Below are 14,844 nucleotides of genomic sequence, written 5' to 3'. Positions count from 1 at the left end.
GGCCGCAGGTACAAAATAGACCTCGTAGTTTTTCAAAAAAGTATAAGACAGTGTTTTAATTTTTTTTTTGTACAAATCGACCATCTAAATTATTTTTGAACAAAAAAGCGCTTTAATCTAAACTTTCTATTAACCGGTGACGTGGCACATAAGGAAAAAAATTTAAAACATCCTTTATGTTTAAAATGTTTACCAATTTTATACTTATAAATTCTTTTAGCACATTTCACCCTCTTCTTCATTTAACTATCAATAATTAAATAATATTTAAAATTAAGACATTTATTAAAATAAATTGAAACATAATTAAACTAACTGAAACACATTGAAACCTAATCAAAATTTATATATATTTTTATTTTTGTTAAATCTCATTCTGAGGAAAAATATCCAGTCGTCGGTCGGTCTGTTTCAATTGGATTTTGATGTTTAATTAGATTTTGATTTGTTTAATTGGGTTTCAATATGTTTAATTATTTTAAACACGTCGAATTCATTTTTTTAATTGTGTTTTGGAGTGTTTAATTAGGTTTCGATTGATCTAATCGGATTTTAATAGTTTTAATTTAATTTTAATTGGTTTTAATTTATAATTTTATTTAATTATAGATATTTAAATGAAGAAGAGGGTGAAAATGGTTAAAACAAATCATAAATATAAAATTAGTAAGTATTTTGCACATTAAGGTTGTTTTTAACTTTTTCCCTATGTGCCACTTCATCGGTTAATTGAAAATTTGGACAGAAGGGCTTTTTTGTTCAATTTTAAAAGTTTGAGGGTTGATTTGTACCAAAAATAAATTAAAGGGTTATCTTGTACTTTCTAAAAAAGTTCAGGGGAAGTTTTGTACCTTTGCCCTTTTAATAAATATTGAAATTAAATGTTGGATAACACTTTTATGTTCCGGTGTAAATTAAATTAATCTATATAGAATTATTTTAATTTTATAAATCATTAAGTAATAGATTTATTAATTATCTAAAATATAACGAAGTTGGTTTTTTAAAATCTTATTAATTATTAGAATTTTAATTTATTGAATATTAATTATTAGAGGGTTGATTGTATCTAATATAGCTAACATGTATAAAAAAACTTGCCGGAAAATGGTTTGAGCTATGAAATACAAAAAAATAGAAGTGTTAGAATTTATTTTGTAATGTTTTTAATATTAGTAAGTCTATAATATATTATTAGTTTTATTGGAGTTTTCCACCCTTTTTGAGTTTAATTTCCAATTATTAAATTTTCAATTTTGGAGTTGCATTTTGTAATTTACTATGTAATTGCAGTCCGTAATCTAGAATTTTTAATTCTTCAATTCTAGATTATGTAGTCCCACTTACTGGAAATTGGAAATGTTGTGACTCAAGACTCATTAAGAAATATCTGAATTGAATTTTATATTTTCTTAAAAAAAATTATAATTCTAAATATGTCTCCTTTGGATATTTATCTGAATTGAATTTTTGAATATTTTTTAAAAAAATTATGACTAATAGGATTCTGTAATTTAGGTACTTATACAATGGGCTCATATGGGAAATTAGCATCTTACTGGGATTTGTTTTTAACTTTTTATAAACTTGAAGCTCTATTTGGAAAATACATAATATATGAGGGCCATTATATATTATTGGCCTATAAAAGGCTCCATCCTCTCATAATCATATCTCAAATTTAAATTCAAATTCATCCCTTATTTTTTTTCTCTCTAACTTTTTCAATTCTTCGATTTTGAAGTAAGTGTTATCTAGCTTCTAGGGCTAGAATTGGTTCGGTTCGATCGGTTTAGTTTGGAGTTCTCCAAAACCAACCAACCAAAGTTTAGAAATTTCCAAACCGAACCGAATCAAATTTTTAGTTTGGAGACAAAAAACTGGATCTTATTGAACCAAAAATTAACCGAATTCAATTACTTTTTCTATTTCTTTTATTTTTATATCAAAATTAATTCAAATATTAAATAATTAGAGTCTAATAAACTTTAATATATATTGTATAAAATTTATTAACTTATATATTAATAATAATTAATAAATAAAGACAACGAAATTTTATATATATATATATATAAACCAACCTGAAAACCGAACACCAAACACCAAACTTTATGTAAAATATAAACCAAAACAAACCGTTTTCATCAAATAACCGAACCAAACAAAAAATTTCAGTTCGGTTCGCTTTAGTTTTATGGTTTGGTTCAATTTTTACTCAGCCTACTAGCTTCACCAGACATTACTTAAATATACCTAATAGTTTTTTTTGTCTATTTTCCTTCAAATAAATATTTTATGGGTCTTCTCCCTTCACTTAAAATCACAATTTTCTATTTTCTTTAAATTGTTTGGATTTATTTAAACTACGTATTTTCTTGCACGAGTTATTGATTTTTCTAAACCGAACTTTGAAACTTCTCATGTCTCGGTTAGTTATTCAAAATTCTCAATCGATTTAACTTTTTTTTTAAAATCTTTTAGGATCTAATTATACTCTTCACCATTAAAAGGATGAAAACTATTTATTGTTCTTCCTTCTTCGCATGAACATTATGTTATGGATTATCATCCTAGATCTTCGAATAAAAATATCATTGCTTTTTCCCAAAATATTTTTGGATTCTAGAAATATTTTGTACCTCACACTTCGAACAAAATATATCATTTAGCTCGTTTTTCAAATATTTTTTGATTCTAGAAATATTTTTGTCCTATGCTTCAGATAAAGACATATTTTGGTAGGAACTCAAATGATCCCGAAATATAAACTTCGTCTATATCTTCATACTTTAACAAGGTGTGTATCAAATAATGGTTGGTTTGAATTTTTTGCACACACAAAATCTAAACTGTATGTCTAAGTGTGACTAATCTTATTACTTAGTCATCTTGAATAACCTATACAACCTCTATTTACATTTTTTTATAGTATTGCTAAGATGTCTAGGTGATTTGCTGGATTTGATGATTTGATTTACTAAGTTAACGTGATTAGTCCTTTAACCTGTTAATATTTGGATTTGGCATGCTTTTGAAAAGCGTTTAAACAGTTTCAGCATACCCGCTACGCAAGGGGTAAACATATAAGGTTAGAAATACTTGTTAACCTTGTAGACCAGAGTGCCTAGCACTCGATGTGATTTAACTGTCGGTGTAGTTGGAACCGGAACTCGGAAAGAACATAAAAGTTCTTCGTCTCATTGATACAGGTCTATTGGTTTAAACCGGTGTCAATTTTGAGTTTAAACGAACCCGGAATCCCATTTGAAACTGGCTAGTTTTGTCAGTTGTGGGCTTTAGGGCCTGGTTGGCTTGGCAGGTTACGAAATTGGGCTTCAAAACCCAAATTTTTGGGGCAGGCCATTACAATACAGATTATGATTCTACAACTAAATCCATAGACGTGGGCTCAAATAGGGCCCAATTTCGAGTTCAAACGAACTCGAAAACATGAAAACAAGTCTGAAATTATTTTGGAAGGATCTGAGAGTTAATCTGGATTCTGGAAAAACGGAGATCACGGCGCCACTGATAGTGCCAGCGACAGCACAATTCATTTCCGGCAGCGACTGTATGAGTGGCGGCGGCGTTGGTTCGTGGCAGGGACAACAATTTACCGTTTAGCTCAGATTTTCATATAAAACACTCAAAAAACCATTAAAACGCAAGGAAGAACATTGTAAACATACCAGAATTGAAATATAATGGCTTAAAGTGAATTAAACATCCTAAACCATGAGTTTCTAAACTTATTTTAAAGCTATCATGGCAAAAACACTAAGAACACAAGGACATGGCAAATTATACCTAGCATGCATTTTAAGCAACGAAATTGAATAAAGTCCGAATATGTTGTATAAAACATGTTAAAGCAGCCAAACCATGCTTCTAATCAATTTGCATGACAATCATAGCAAAAAAGCCAAATGATCAAAAAGGCCGAACCTCTAGAAAAAATTCCATTAAAGTCCAAATCTTTTAATTTTATCCAATTTGTCCTGAAACGCATGATTTTGTTTCAATAATGTCTAATTACGTATTTTTGCTCATCATGTGGCGCCTACGTGACGCTGATGTGGCAATGCCACACATCAGCGCCACATAGCAAAATTGTGTAGTTGGACATAATTGAGACAAAATCATGCGTTTCAGGACAAATTGGATAAAATTGAAAGGTTTGGACTTTTGTGAATTTTTTTTTATGAATACTTTTGTGAAACTTTCATGAAAGGTTTGACCTTTTTTAGTTATTTGGCATAGCAAAAACACTAATATTAATAGTTATGGCAGTTTATGGAAGTTATATTGAAAATAAATCTAAGCATGCATCCTACATTTATGAGATATGACAAAAGTGATAAAGAGCTGAATCTTCGGTCCTCATAAGTATCGTTGTGACTCTGACTCATTTTCTGGTGATCCGGATGTAAAATCCAGTTTCGAATCAATCCATAACATTGCATTCTTAAATGTTTAAAGCGTTTCAACTTGTTGGAAGATTGGTGTTTGTGTGTGTATGTGAGGGGAGATTCGGCCAAACTAGATTTTCCCTAGGGTTTATGTGCTTAATTTTTGTATTTTTGGTCGATCTTTAGTTAGGCTGTTTAGAGGTCCTATTTATAGTGTTTAGATGTAGTTTAGGGTTAGCTAGTGGTTGGATTAGATTCAACTTAGATTTTTAGAGTTGTAGATAAACAAGAAGTGGTAATTTCCTATAATACAATATTTGTTAACTTATTTACAATTTTACCTACCAATTTTTGACTTTTTTTTTCTGATTTTTTTTATTTACGAAAAATATCTTTTTTTTAAAGTTTACAAATACCCTTTTTCACTTTTTAATAATTTATTCTCTTTCTTATAGATTTTTTTTATTTTTTTATCGTGTTTTTATAGTGTAACAATAGTGTATATATGATATTTTTATAGAATTACATTAGTGTATATATAGTGTATTTAGGGCATTTTTGTAGTGTTTTTGTGGTGTATACCATAAAAACACTGCAAATACACCATAAACACTGCAAATACATCATAAACACTGCAAATGCACTATAGATATACTAAAAAAACGGCAGAAATACACTAAAAACATAGAAATCCCGCAAAACACCAGAAATACACTATAAATACACCAAAAATACACTATAACGTAAATATATTATAAAATCACTACAAATACACTATAAATCAGTTTGTTCTTTACAAAATCACTAGCAATAAACAAATTTATGATTAAAAGAAAGACAAAATAATTATATAAATAATAAAACAATTTTATAAACAAAAGAATTATAGATCTACAATAATTTATTTACAAAATGTTTGAATCATCACAAAAAACCTAAAAAATTACACAAATCTAAAAACGATGTCGAGAAATCCATAGCGCGAAGGGAAAAGACGAACGGACTAGCGCGAACAGAAGAGACGAACGGAAAAACAACCGGAAACGACGAGAAATCCATCGGAAGTATACGAACTGAAGTGCGAACGGAAAGGTGAACGAAAAAGCAACTGGAAGAGACGAACTGAAAGTCAAACGAAAAAGAAGAAAAAAAGAGAGAAAAAAGAGTGATTATGTAAAAATTTAATCTAAAATGAGATAAGCCTTCAATATATAGTGGATACTTTTGTAAATAAGTTAGTAAAATAGGTAGCGACGAAATTAAGCGAAAATAGCTAAAAATAGTATAAATAAGTTTCAAAAATAGGATATTTTGTAAATAATCCCAAACAAGAAGGGTGAAAGAGTGTTAGTATTAGGATTGATTTAAACTTCTATTTATTTTAATTAAATTAGGATTATTTTTTAAAGATTAAGTAAAACATGTTTAAAAGTCACTAGAGAGTAGAGAGAGAATATTTGGTGTTTTTGTTTCGATATAAAAAACCATATAAAGTGCTTAAATGGTAAAGTTAAAACCTACAGGTACCTTACCGAACCTTTTCTTGTTTAAATAATAAGATTCCTAACTATTTAAAGCTAAAAAAAATTGTAATTTAGTTTGTGGGTTGTGTTCAAGAAAGAGAAATGGCAATGGCAGCAGCAGTGGGAGTGAATGGCGGGGTTCAAAAACCTGGAGTATCCCAAGCTTATTTAGAGAGCAAAGGCGTGAAGGAAACAAGGGTGTTATTATCTGATCTGTGTCGCCAATTCTATAATCTGGGATGGGTATCTGGCACCGGGGGCAGCATCACTATCAAAGTCCATGATGACTCCATTCCTAAGCCTAATCAGCTTATCATCATGTCCCCTTCTGGTACCCAATTTTTCTTTTTAATTTCTGGTTTAAGACTTGTAATTATTAACTGAAACTTTGTTTTATTTTGTGGGTTTTTGTTTTTGATTGTTGGGTAGTAATTATCTTAGCTGAATTTCTTCTTTTTATTAGTTGGGTTAAGAGTCTGGTTATTTCTATTTCATTCACTGTCTTGGTTTTTTGATGAGAAATTATTATATCCATTAGTGGCGGAATTAGAAATTTTGTTCATTCATCTGTTTTTTTAGACGGAATGATATTGTTAATTGACTTTTTTTTAGACTAGAAGAAATTATTCGATCCTCTTTGAAATAATTATTCTGCCACTCGTCAATATCTAACATTTCGGAACCGGAATGGGGCGACAGCCTCACCCTAGTTCCGCCGCTGTTTATGCTTAATCCTTCCATGAATGTTTTTGTGTTGCTTGAATTCTGGGTCAAAATTTTGTCAACCGTAAGATAGCTCTTTATCAATTTTTATCTTTTTAGATTGGTAGAAAATATAGGATTAGATAGGACTGATTGCGAAAGAAGTATTATTCAGCTTATCACTTAAATGTAATTGTTCAACATTTTTTTTCATTAAGTTTAAGTTTAACTGGAACTATGTTATTTTTTGTTTTCTTTTGTGTTATCGATTACTTTTTTTGTTTCTCTAAATTCATTTGTTTTGAATTCTCATTTTGATTAGCTGAAATATGTGTGTATTACGTTTTCTGTCTATTGGTTAGCAGAAATCTGTCGCTGAAGCAAATATGTCTGTTTGTAATTTGGAATATGGCAGGTGTGCAGAAGGAAAGAATGGAACCGGACGATATGTATGTCTTGGCTTCAAATGGGTCTATGTTATCCATACCATCTCCAAAGCCTTATCCTTATAAGCCTCCTAAGTGTTCCGATTGTGCTCCTCTTTTTCTAAAGGTATACTTTCTGATTCGACCTCCTTTCAAGTATTTAAATTCATAATCAATTCGTCTATCTCTTGATGTATTTTAGTTTGTAAAATTAAATTTTCACCTCACAAGTTGTGCACAAGTTCTTTAGAATTGTAAGTAATGGTGTCAGATCTTTTATCAAATTGGTTCAGAAAAGTTATGGAATAGGGCCAGCTATAGAGGCAATTGGTCCTATTACTTCCTTTGGACTCTTCAGTTGGTCCTGATCTTATTAGTTGCTAACTTAGCCAGAGCTTCTGCTAATTATAGTTGTTGTCACCTTCATACTTGTATTCATTTGTGTAAATGGCTTACAAAATGCATTTGTTACTGCACCAAAGTCAATTTTTCAATACTCGTGATTATTGAATCTGCTAGCGAGGACCCTTAGTTATTAACTTGCAAGACATATAAGTTTGAATTGTTGTTTGTTCATTATTTTGTTTGTGGTTTTACAATATTGTATTCTATTATAAGGTCATAGATGACGCTTGTTTCTGGTTCAATCCAGGCATATGATAAGCGGGATGCAGGAGCTGTTATTCATAGTCATGGAATGGAATCTTGTCTTGTAACAATGCTCAATCCATTATCAAAAGAATTTAGAGTAAGTATTTGTGCAACATTTAGAAGTGATTGTTATTTCCATTTATGTTCCCTTGTCATGATATCATTTTGATTATGGGTGGATAAGGTCTAGTACGAAAGTTGTCTTGTCTCTTTAGTGATCTATGAGTTGTTTTGTTAGCTATTACAATCCTTCAGCAGCATTGGCTATTTTAGCATGATTATTATTATGATGGAAGCAGAGTAAACATTTGAGCTCTATAGAGATAATCGGTAGGAATGTGAAGATTATGTCGGTACTGTATGTTATAATGGATGACCACTTATAGAAGATGTCTAGATGCAAGGAAGCAACATAAATAGTATTAGATTGCGAACAACATGTACATATAAAAAAAATCAAAGTGTTCTTCAATCTCGAGTTCAACTCTCGAGTATCATTGTAATCATAGAATTAATAAGTGCGGTCACATGATAAATGAAATTTGTGATGCCTTTTATTTGCTATTGGTTTGGAGGTAAGGCTGACAAGATGATGTAAATTTTGGAACTATTAGAGAAGAAGTTATTTAACTGTTTCAAGTTTTAGATTATATTGTGTTGTTACTGATAACTTACATGACTTTAACATGGTAAATATTTTCCGGGAATAGGAAAATAAAGCAAAAATAAATTTGCAAAAGACTTAAATGACAAATTCAATGTTATAACAAATTTGATGAATGTTGTGATGAAGCTTTATCATTTGGAGGTGAGCAAAAACAAAAGTACAGCGCCTATTTGGCCTTCTAATCACAACTGATCTCTTTCTTGACATCACATTATATGGTGACTAGGATTTAACCTTCTTACATTCTGAATTTCATTTCTCTGGTTAACTTCCCATTACCCTACAGTTATCGAAACAGTTAAATAAAACCATTTTATCTATTAAGTTTTAAGGTTTTAGTAGGTAACGTGCTAATGGCGCTTTAGGTGCCATTTTTATTCTGAATATACATGAGAAGTTGAGACTAGATTAATGTTTTTCTTATAAAGGTAGTGGAAAGATTCAAGTGAAAGTGGTTTTGAATATCAGGGAACGTATACTATGATTAACAAGATGACTTACATGAACATTAGGCAAGTTTTATGATTTTTCTCTTCCGTCATTCATCGTTCATATTTTGTAGCTCTTTATTCAGCATGTGGTGAATAAATTTCCATGATTTTCAAAATGGACAACATCGGGCCATTATTGATTTAGTGGCTCCAAATCTTTTAGAAGATTTAGCCCAAAATCAATTGGAATGGAAAATGACAATCCATTTAGCTTACCACTATTAACATAGGATTAAGGCTTGGTGTTAGTCTAGCTTGTGTTTGCATAGGACCATTATGTTATTAGGGGGATTCAGTCCAAGGTAATATAATGTGACATTGTTTGTCAAGTTTTTCAGAAACAGAAGCACATAGGAAAATGGTTATCTCTATCATTTCGGAGAGTTATAGGGTTATTTCTTTAATCACATTGAGGGTTGTATGTGACATTACTGTCGTGACACGTCAGAGCTAGAAGTGGTAGCACTATCAAATGTGAAATAGATTCCTTGTTATAGTTGCTTGTGATGTTTCTAATAGCTCATATCATATCGAATTTCATTTGCTGCTAAACATTCTACATTGTGGAATATAATTTGTATATTCAACTGATTTTGATTTTTCTTTTGCTTCCGCAATCTTTGTTATTCGCAGATTACTCATATGGAGATGATAAAAGGAATTAAAGGGCATGGATATTATGATGAACTTGTAGTCCCAATTATAGAGAATACAGCCTACGAAAATGAGCTTACAGATTCTCTTGCTAAAGCTGTACGTGTTTTTTATTAATTGGCCCCTACAATCAATGTGATGATTCTTATTGTTCATCTGCAGAACTGAATGATCCTGTGATAATAACTGATCAGCAGATACTGGTATTCTAAAATAGAAATAAGTATTCTTAGACCCTAATCCATGATCTTTTCAAGTATAGTTTCATCAATTGGTGTTTTTTGAAAAGATGGAAAGTGGACAGCATTATTGCCTTTTTAATTTCTGTTGAGGATCTCTATTTGAAGAACCTTTGGATGTTATAATTTCATTGGATGCATAATACTTTGAAGTAAGTTGATTTTGTTCTATTTTTTTCAGATAGATGAATACCCTAAAACAACTGCCGTTCTTGTTCGCAATCATGGAATTTATGTATGGGGAGACTCATGGATTCATGCCAAGACTCAGGTTTGTGCATGCCTATTAAAAGATTTGAATGCTGTTTTTGCACACAAAAAGTTTGTCTACTTTTATACCTTTTATTGAGTTCAGTTTTTAAAGGAAATTCAGGATGTGGTTTTAGAAATTATGACCTGATAAGTCCTTCAATTGCACAGCTCAAGTTGATTCCAAAGTCATGATAGTTCTGTTTAATGATCACCTTCGGTTAGAAGGTGAAGAGCAGAGTTAAAATCGGCATACATAAATTGGAAAATAAGTGAATAAGTATCAAATTGAATTTATGGAAGTTTATGGAAGCTAACTTCTAGTTGAACTTAAGAGCACTATCGACCAGTTTTTGATTTATAGGTTTCCTGAGGACAAAAGGCATCTTTTTAAGTGATAATAAATGGAAAATCATTCAGGCTGTGTCCTTTCTCAGTCTGAAGTCTATTTCCTCTCATTTATATCTGTATCTTGGGCATATTCTACCTTATGTGGAGGCTAGTTTGTATAGACTAGAGTGTCCCAACCATCTCTATTTGCACCGAGTACTATTTGCACCATCCTACAACTGCACTAATTGATGTTCTTCTATAAATATTAAAAGACCATAAGATTCAGAGCAGGTAAAGAAAGTCAAAATCCCTGGTTAATATATTGAAAATTTGGCGGATGATGATGTATTCTCTCCCAAATAAAAGGATGTTTTCTGAATCATTTTTCTCATGTATGACTGAATTTTATTACAAAGTCGTGCATTTGAAAGATGAATTACCTACCTAGATTTTGATGGGTTTTCACCAATTGAACAAGATGCATATTTATCAGTGTACTTATCTCTCTCTCTCTCTTTATTTTTTATTTCTCTCCTTGTTTCATTTCTCTTGTGGTTGATTCTTCTTCAGCATCATGTTTTCTCTGAAAACTTACTGTTTATGCTTCTTAAATCGGTGGAAAATCTTTCAGGCTGAATGTTATCATTATCTTTTTGAGGCTGCTATCAAACTGTATCAACTAGGATTGGACTGGTCTACTCCAAATCATGGTCCAATTCAAAATGTTAAAGGACTTCAAGGTAGTAAAAGAGACAGAAACGCATCTGTCAAGGCAGCAGTGAAGGATTCAAATTATGAAATGGAGCCATTACCAGTTAGTTCTTTTTTAGCCATTGCCAGTTATGCTTTTTTTTTACTGCTTGTTCATTGTGGTTGAAAATTTTAGACTTTAATTTGTAATACAGTATCAGATTGCATTTCCAAATTTCAAATGATTTGGTTTCAGCGCTGCATTGTTCTTGACATAGAAGGGACAACGACTCCGATAACCTTTGTTGCTGATGTACTCTTTCCATATGCCCGTGATAATGTTGGGAGACATTTGTCTGCAACATATGAGACCGCAGAAACTCAGGAAGATATAAAATTATTGCGCTCTCAAGTAAGATTTCAGTACACAATTTTTATGTAACTGTACTTGTTGAACAAATACCCATTTTTGTTAATTGTCAGTTAAATTGTATAGCATTTATTGGCTATCTGCTTTATATTTGACTGTACTGATTGTAAGCGTGCTTTCTGTCATGAATATGTTTTTCAGTAATGCATTATTTTCTTCTTCTTCTTCTTCTTCTTTGCCTCATGTAAATACAAGTATGCGTAAAATAATAATTTGGAGATGCATATCAAGGATTAGTTAGTGATATGTATTGAAATTCACTATATTGCACAAGATGTTGGAAACATAGCTGTCGTGGATGGTTACAAACTCTTTATGTTTTAACTTGAAAAGATTAAAGATCGAATAGTAGTATATCCACAATGATTTGTGTTATGTTTTTGTAACATAAACCATCTATTTCCTTTACTCATAGAAAAACCACTGAAAAAAACAGCCAGGTTCATGTATGAAGTGTGATGAGCTCTCATGGTGATGGTGTAGTGAGAGATCTGGTATAACCGATGCTATTCAGCTCATTCTAGAGTTTAAACTTCTTTACTTTTGTAGAGCTGAGCTTTTCAAAAAGGAATAGTAGTACATGCGCATTTATTTGCTATAGAAGCATTGTCATTAATGGATAATTTTGGAACAATTATCTTGCAGGTTGAAAACGACCTTGCTCATGGTGTTGACGGGGCTATGCCAATTCCTCTAGATGATGCAGGGAAAGAGGAAGTTATTGCAGCTTTGGTAGCTAATGTTGATGCAATGATACGAGCAGATCGAAAGATCACTGCCTTGAAACAGTTGCAAGTAAGTGTTGGGTAACACAAGATTTGCAACTTCTCAAGCGATAGATGCGCCTGTTAGAAACTTGTCGCTTGGTTCTTACAATTTAACTACTCAGGGTCATATATGGAGAACTGGATTTGAGAATAATGAATTGGAAGGAGTAGTTTATGATGACGTACCAGAAGCTCTAGAGAAGTGGCATGCTTTGGGCATTAAGGTTATTTTTTTATTCCAACTTCACCCTGTTTATCTTTTCATCGACAGTATTGATCATTTAGTGGGGGATATTAGGGCTAACATCTTGCAGCACCATACACCATTTGAACCCCTGATGATTTGTGTTTGCTAAGTGAGTTTATGTACTGTTTTGGCTTGAAAATAACCATGAAAATATAAATACAAAGCACACTGCCAGTGTCCACTCAAAATACTTCTCGTCTTTTCTGTTTATCTGGCTACATTAATATTTTTGGGCTGTATCAAAAGTCAAGATTTAATCTTCCTTTCATGTATTCCTTAAGTATCAGAAAATTCATATAATTCTGATTATGAAAATAGTATTTCTGTTATGATTATCTATTGTTTTATCCTGCTGCAGGTGTATATATATTCCAGTGGTAGCAGATTGGCCCAAAGACTCATATTTGGAAAGACAAATTATGGGGATTTGAGAAAATATTTATCTGGTTTCTTTGATACCACAGTAGGGTAAGTTTTTAATCCACCTGTACTTCTATTTCGCCTCTTCGTTGATTTCAGGTAATACCTCACTATTAACTTCTCTTTCTTGCAGGAACAAAAGAGAAACACACAGCTATGTTGAAATTTCGGAGTCGGTGGGAGTTGATAAGCCATCTGAGATTTTGTTTGTAACTGATGTTGTTCAAGAAGCTGTTGCCGCAAAGGGAGCAGGTAAGCATTGGACTCTAGTTCGCTAGTCTGGTGATTTTTTCGTTGATGGTTAGTGAAATCATGTGATCATTTAGCTCTGTTAAAGAGTGTTCAATCTACTTTGGTGGTAGGTGCACAAAAATCGAACCAAAACAAAAATTTTTTGTTTAGTTCAGTCCGCCATCTGAGTTTTCCCTTCATGTTTTAGGTTTGCAGGCAGTGATTTCTATCCGACCGGGAAATGCTCCTCTTCTGGAGAATCATGGCTTCAAGACGATCAATTCTTTCTCAGAAATCTAAAATCAGATATGTACCGTCTGTGACAATACTGCCACACTAAAATGTGATCACTCTTACAAATGTATCCATAAATAAAATTTTAGACATTGCATGCCTAAACTTAAAATATATATGATGTGCTTGTGGTATCACAAATGTTATGTTTCAATCCAAGAGTTATAGTCGGAAACTATTTCTTTTGATTAAATAATTAAAAATTGATGTGATTAAGGAAGAATATTGAAAATTCACCGTAACGTTCCCTAGAGAGAAAACGATTCCATTTTTTTTGCTTTTAACCTTTCTTCACCGCTGCTTCAATTTTAAGGGCGGTGAGGCGGAGATCTTCGGTTTTTGAATCATTCCAATCTTTCTGCCCGTACGTATATATTTTTATAGAGATTTGTTTGTTTTGTTGTTTGACTATGATGCTGGTTTGTTATAAATGTATGTTTTTCGGATTCAATCAAGATCTTAATGTTATGGACTATTACTTAAATTGATTTTGTTGGAATAATAAATTTTTGCGGAGAGATTTTTGTTTTGAGATTATCTTTTTTTTTTTTTGAGGGAAAAAGTCATATCTTATTGATTCAAATCGGAAGCAATTACATTGGTAAGAAATGCAGGAAAATTGTCAAACCATTCCTGCTGACCTGACATAGAACGGGTTGCATGCGCTAAAGAGTGCGCCGCACCATTCGCAGACCGTCTTACAAACAAAAAACAAAAATGACGTAACTGCTTCACTAAAATATTGCAATCATCAACAAGAGAATCAATTCCAGGCTTCAGCGGGCTTCGAATATCCATTATAGCATCCAACGCATCTGACTCGATGATGACACGTTCCATATCTTTCAACGAGCTGAGGGCCTCCTTAATAGCAATTAATTCAGCAACTCTGGGAGAACAAGTACCATGGAGCAACTTATGACAAGCTTGGAGCAATCGACCACCATCGTCTCTGACCACACACGCAACACCAATACTGTTACTGCCATGAAAAACCCCGGCATCAACGTTTGCCTTCACCCATCCTGTCGGAGGTTTTGACCAGATAGAAGCTCCCTCTTCTTTACCTAGACTAGAATCCAAGTTTCTACCCTTAACACTTCGAGCAAACTGCCATGAAGCAAGTTCGCAGGCTGCGTCATTCACAGTAGCAACGGCTGAACTCCAACGGCTGTTCCAGAAAACATCATTCCTATGGAGCCAAATCTTCCAGCAAGTCATGGCGAGGAGAGTCTTGTCTTCCATGTTCAGGCCACGGAGACAACATTGAAAATAATGTTGAACATCATTTACTAATAGGTCAGAAACCTGCAAATTTAATTTAGCCCAGCATTCCCTAGCAAATCTGCATTGAAATAAAACATGAATGATCGATTCGTGCTCGCTGTTACACACTCTACACATTAAATCCACACTCAT

The 14,844-nt window shown here is 32.4% G+C and overlaps 1 protein-coding gene across 1 annotated transcript; it reads left to right on the top strand.

The window, feature by feature from the left end:
* The first annotated feature begins 6,010 nt into the window (after nucleotides 1-6,010).
* LOC126669403 (probable bifunctional methylthioribulose-1-phosphate dehydratase/enolase-phosphatase E1) lies at nucleotides 6,011-13,600 on the top strand. The gene is made up of 12 exons (XM_050362865.2): nucleotides 6,011-6,266; nucleotides 7,053-7,189; nucleotides 7,715-7,810; nucleotides 9,505-9,624; nucleotides 9,946-10,035; nucleotides 10,978-11,160; nucleotides 11,293-11,448; nucleotides 12,112-12,261; nucleotides 12,356-12,457; nucleotides 12,839-12,948; nucleotides 13,034-13,152; nucleotides 13,340-13,600. The coding sequence occupies exons 1-12, from the start codon at nucleotides 6,038-6,040 to the stop codon at nucleotides 13,429-13,431; spliced, it is 1,584 nt and encodes a 527-aa protein (XP_050218822.1). The 5' UTR covers nucleotides 6,011-6,037; the 3' UTR covers nucleotides 13,432-13,600.
* Nucleotides 13,601-14,844: the final 1,244 nt, after the last annotated feature.

Source organism: Mercurialis annua, linkage group LG2 (assembly GCF_937616625.2).
Source record: "Mercurialis annua linkage group LG2, ddMerAnnu1.2, whole genome shotgun sequence".
Taxonomy (NCBI): domain Eukaryota; kingdom Viridiplantae; phylum Streptophyta; class Magnoliopsida; order Malpighiales; family Euphorbiaceae; genus Mercurialis; species Mercurialis annua.
The sequence above is the reverse complement of the archived record's forward strand: the minus strand, read 5'-3'. Positions and strand labels throughout refer to the sequence as shown.

What these genes read in the sequence shown, in the direction of transcription:
- LOC126669403 (XM_050362865.2), top strand. Translation starts at nt 6,038, where the DNA reads ATGGCAATGGCAGCAGCAGTGGGAGTGAATGGCGGGGTTCAAAAACCT. An exon ending in ATGAAATGGAGCCATTACCA is followed by an intron (nt 11,161 to 11,292) that starts GTTAGTTCTTTT and finishes ATTTGGTTTCAG; the next exon opens with CGCTGCATTGTTCTTGACAT. An exon ending in CTGCCTTGAAACAGTTGCAA is followed by an intron (nt 12,262 to 12,355) that starts GTAAGTGTTGGG and finishes TTAACTACTCAG; the next exon opens with GGTCATATATGGAGAACTGG.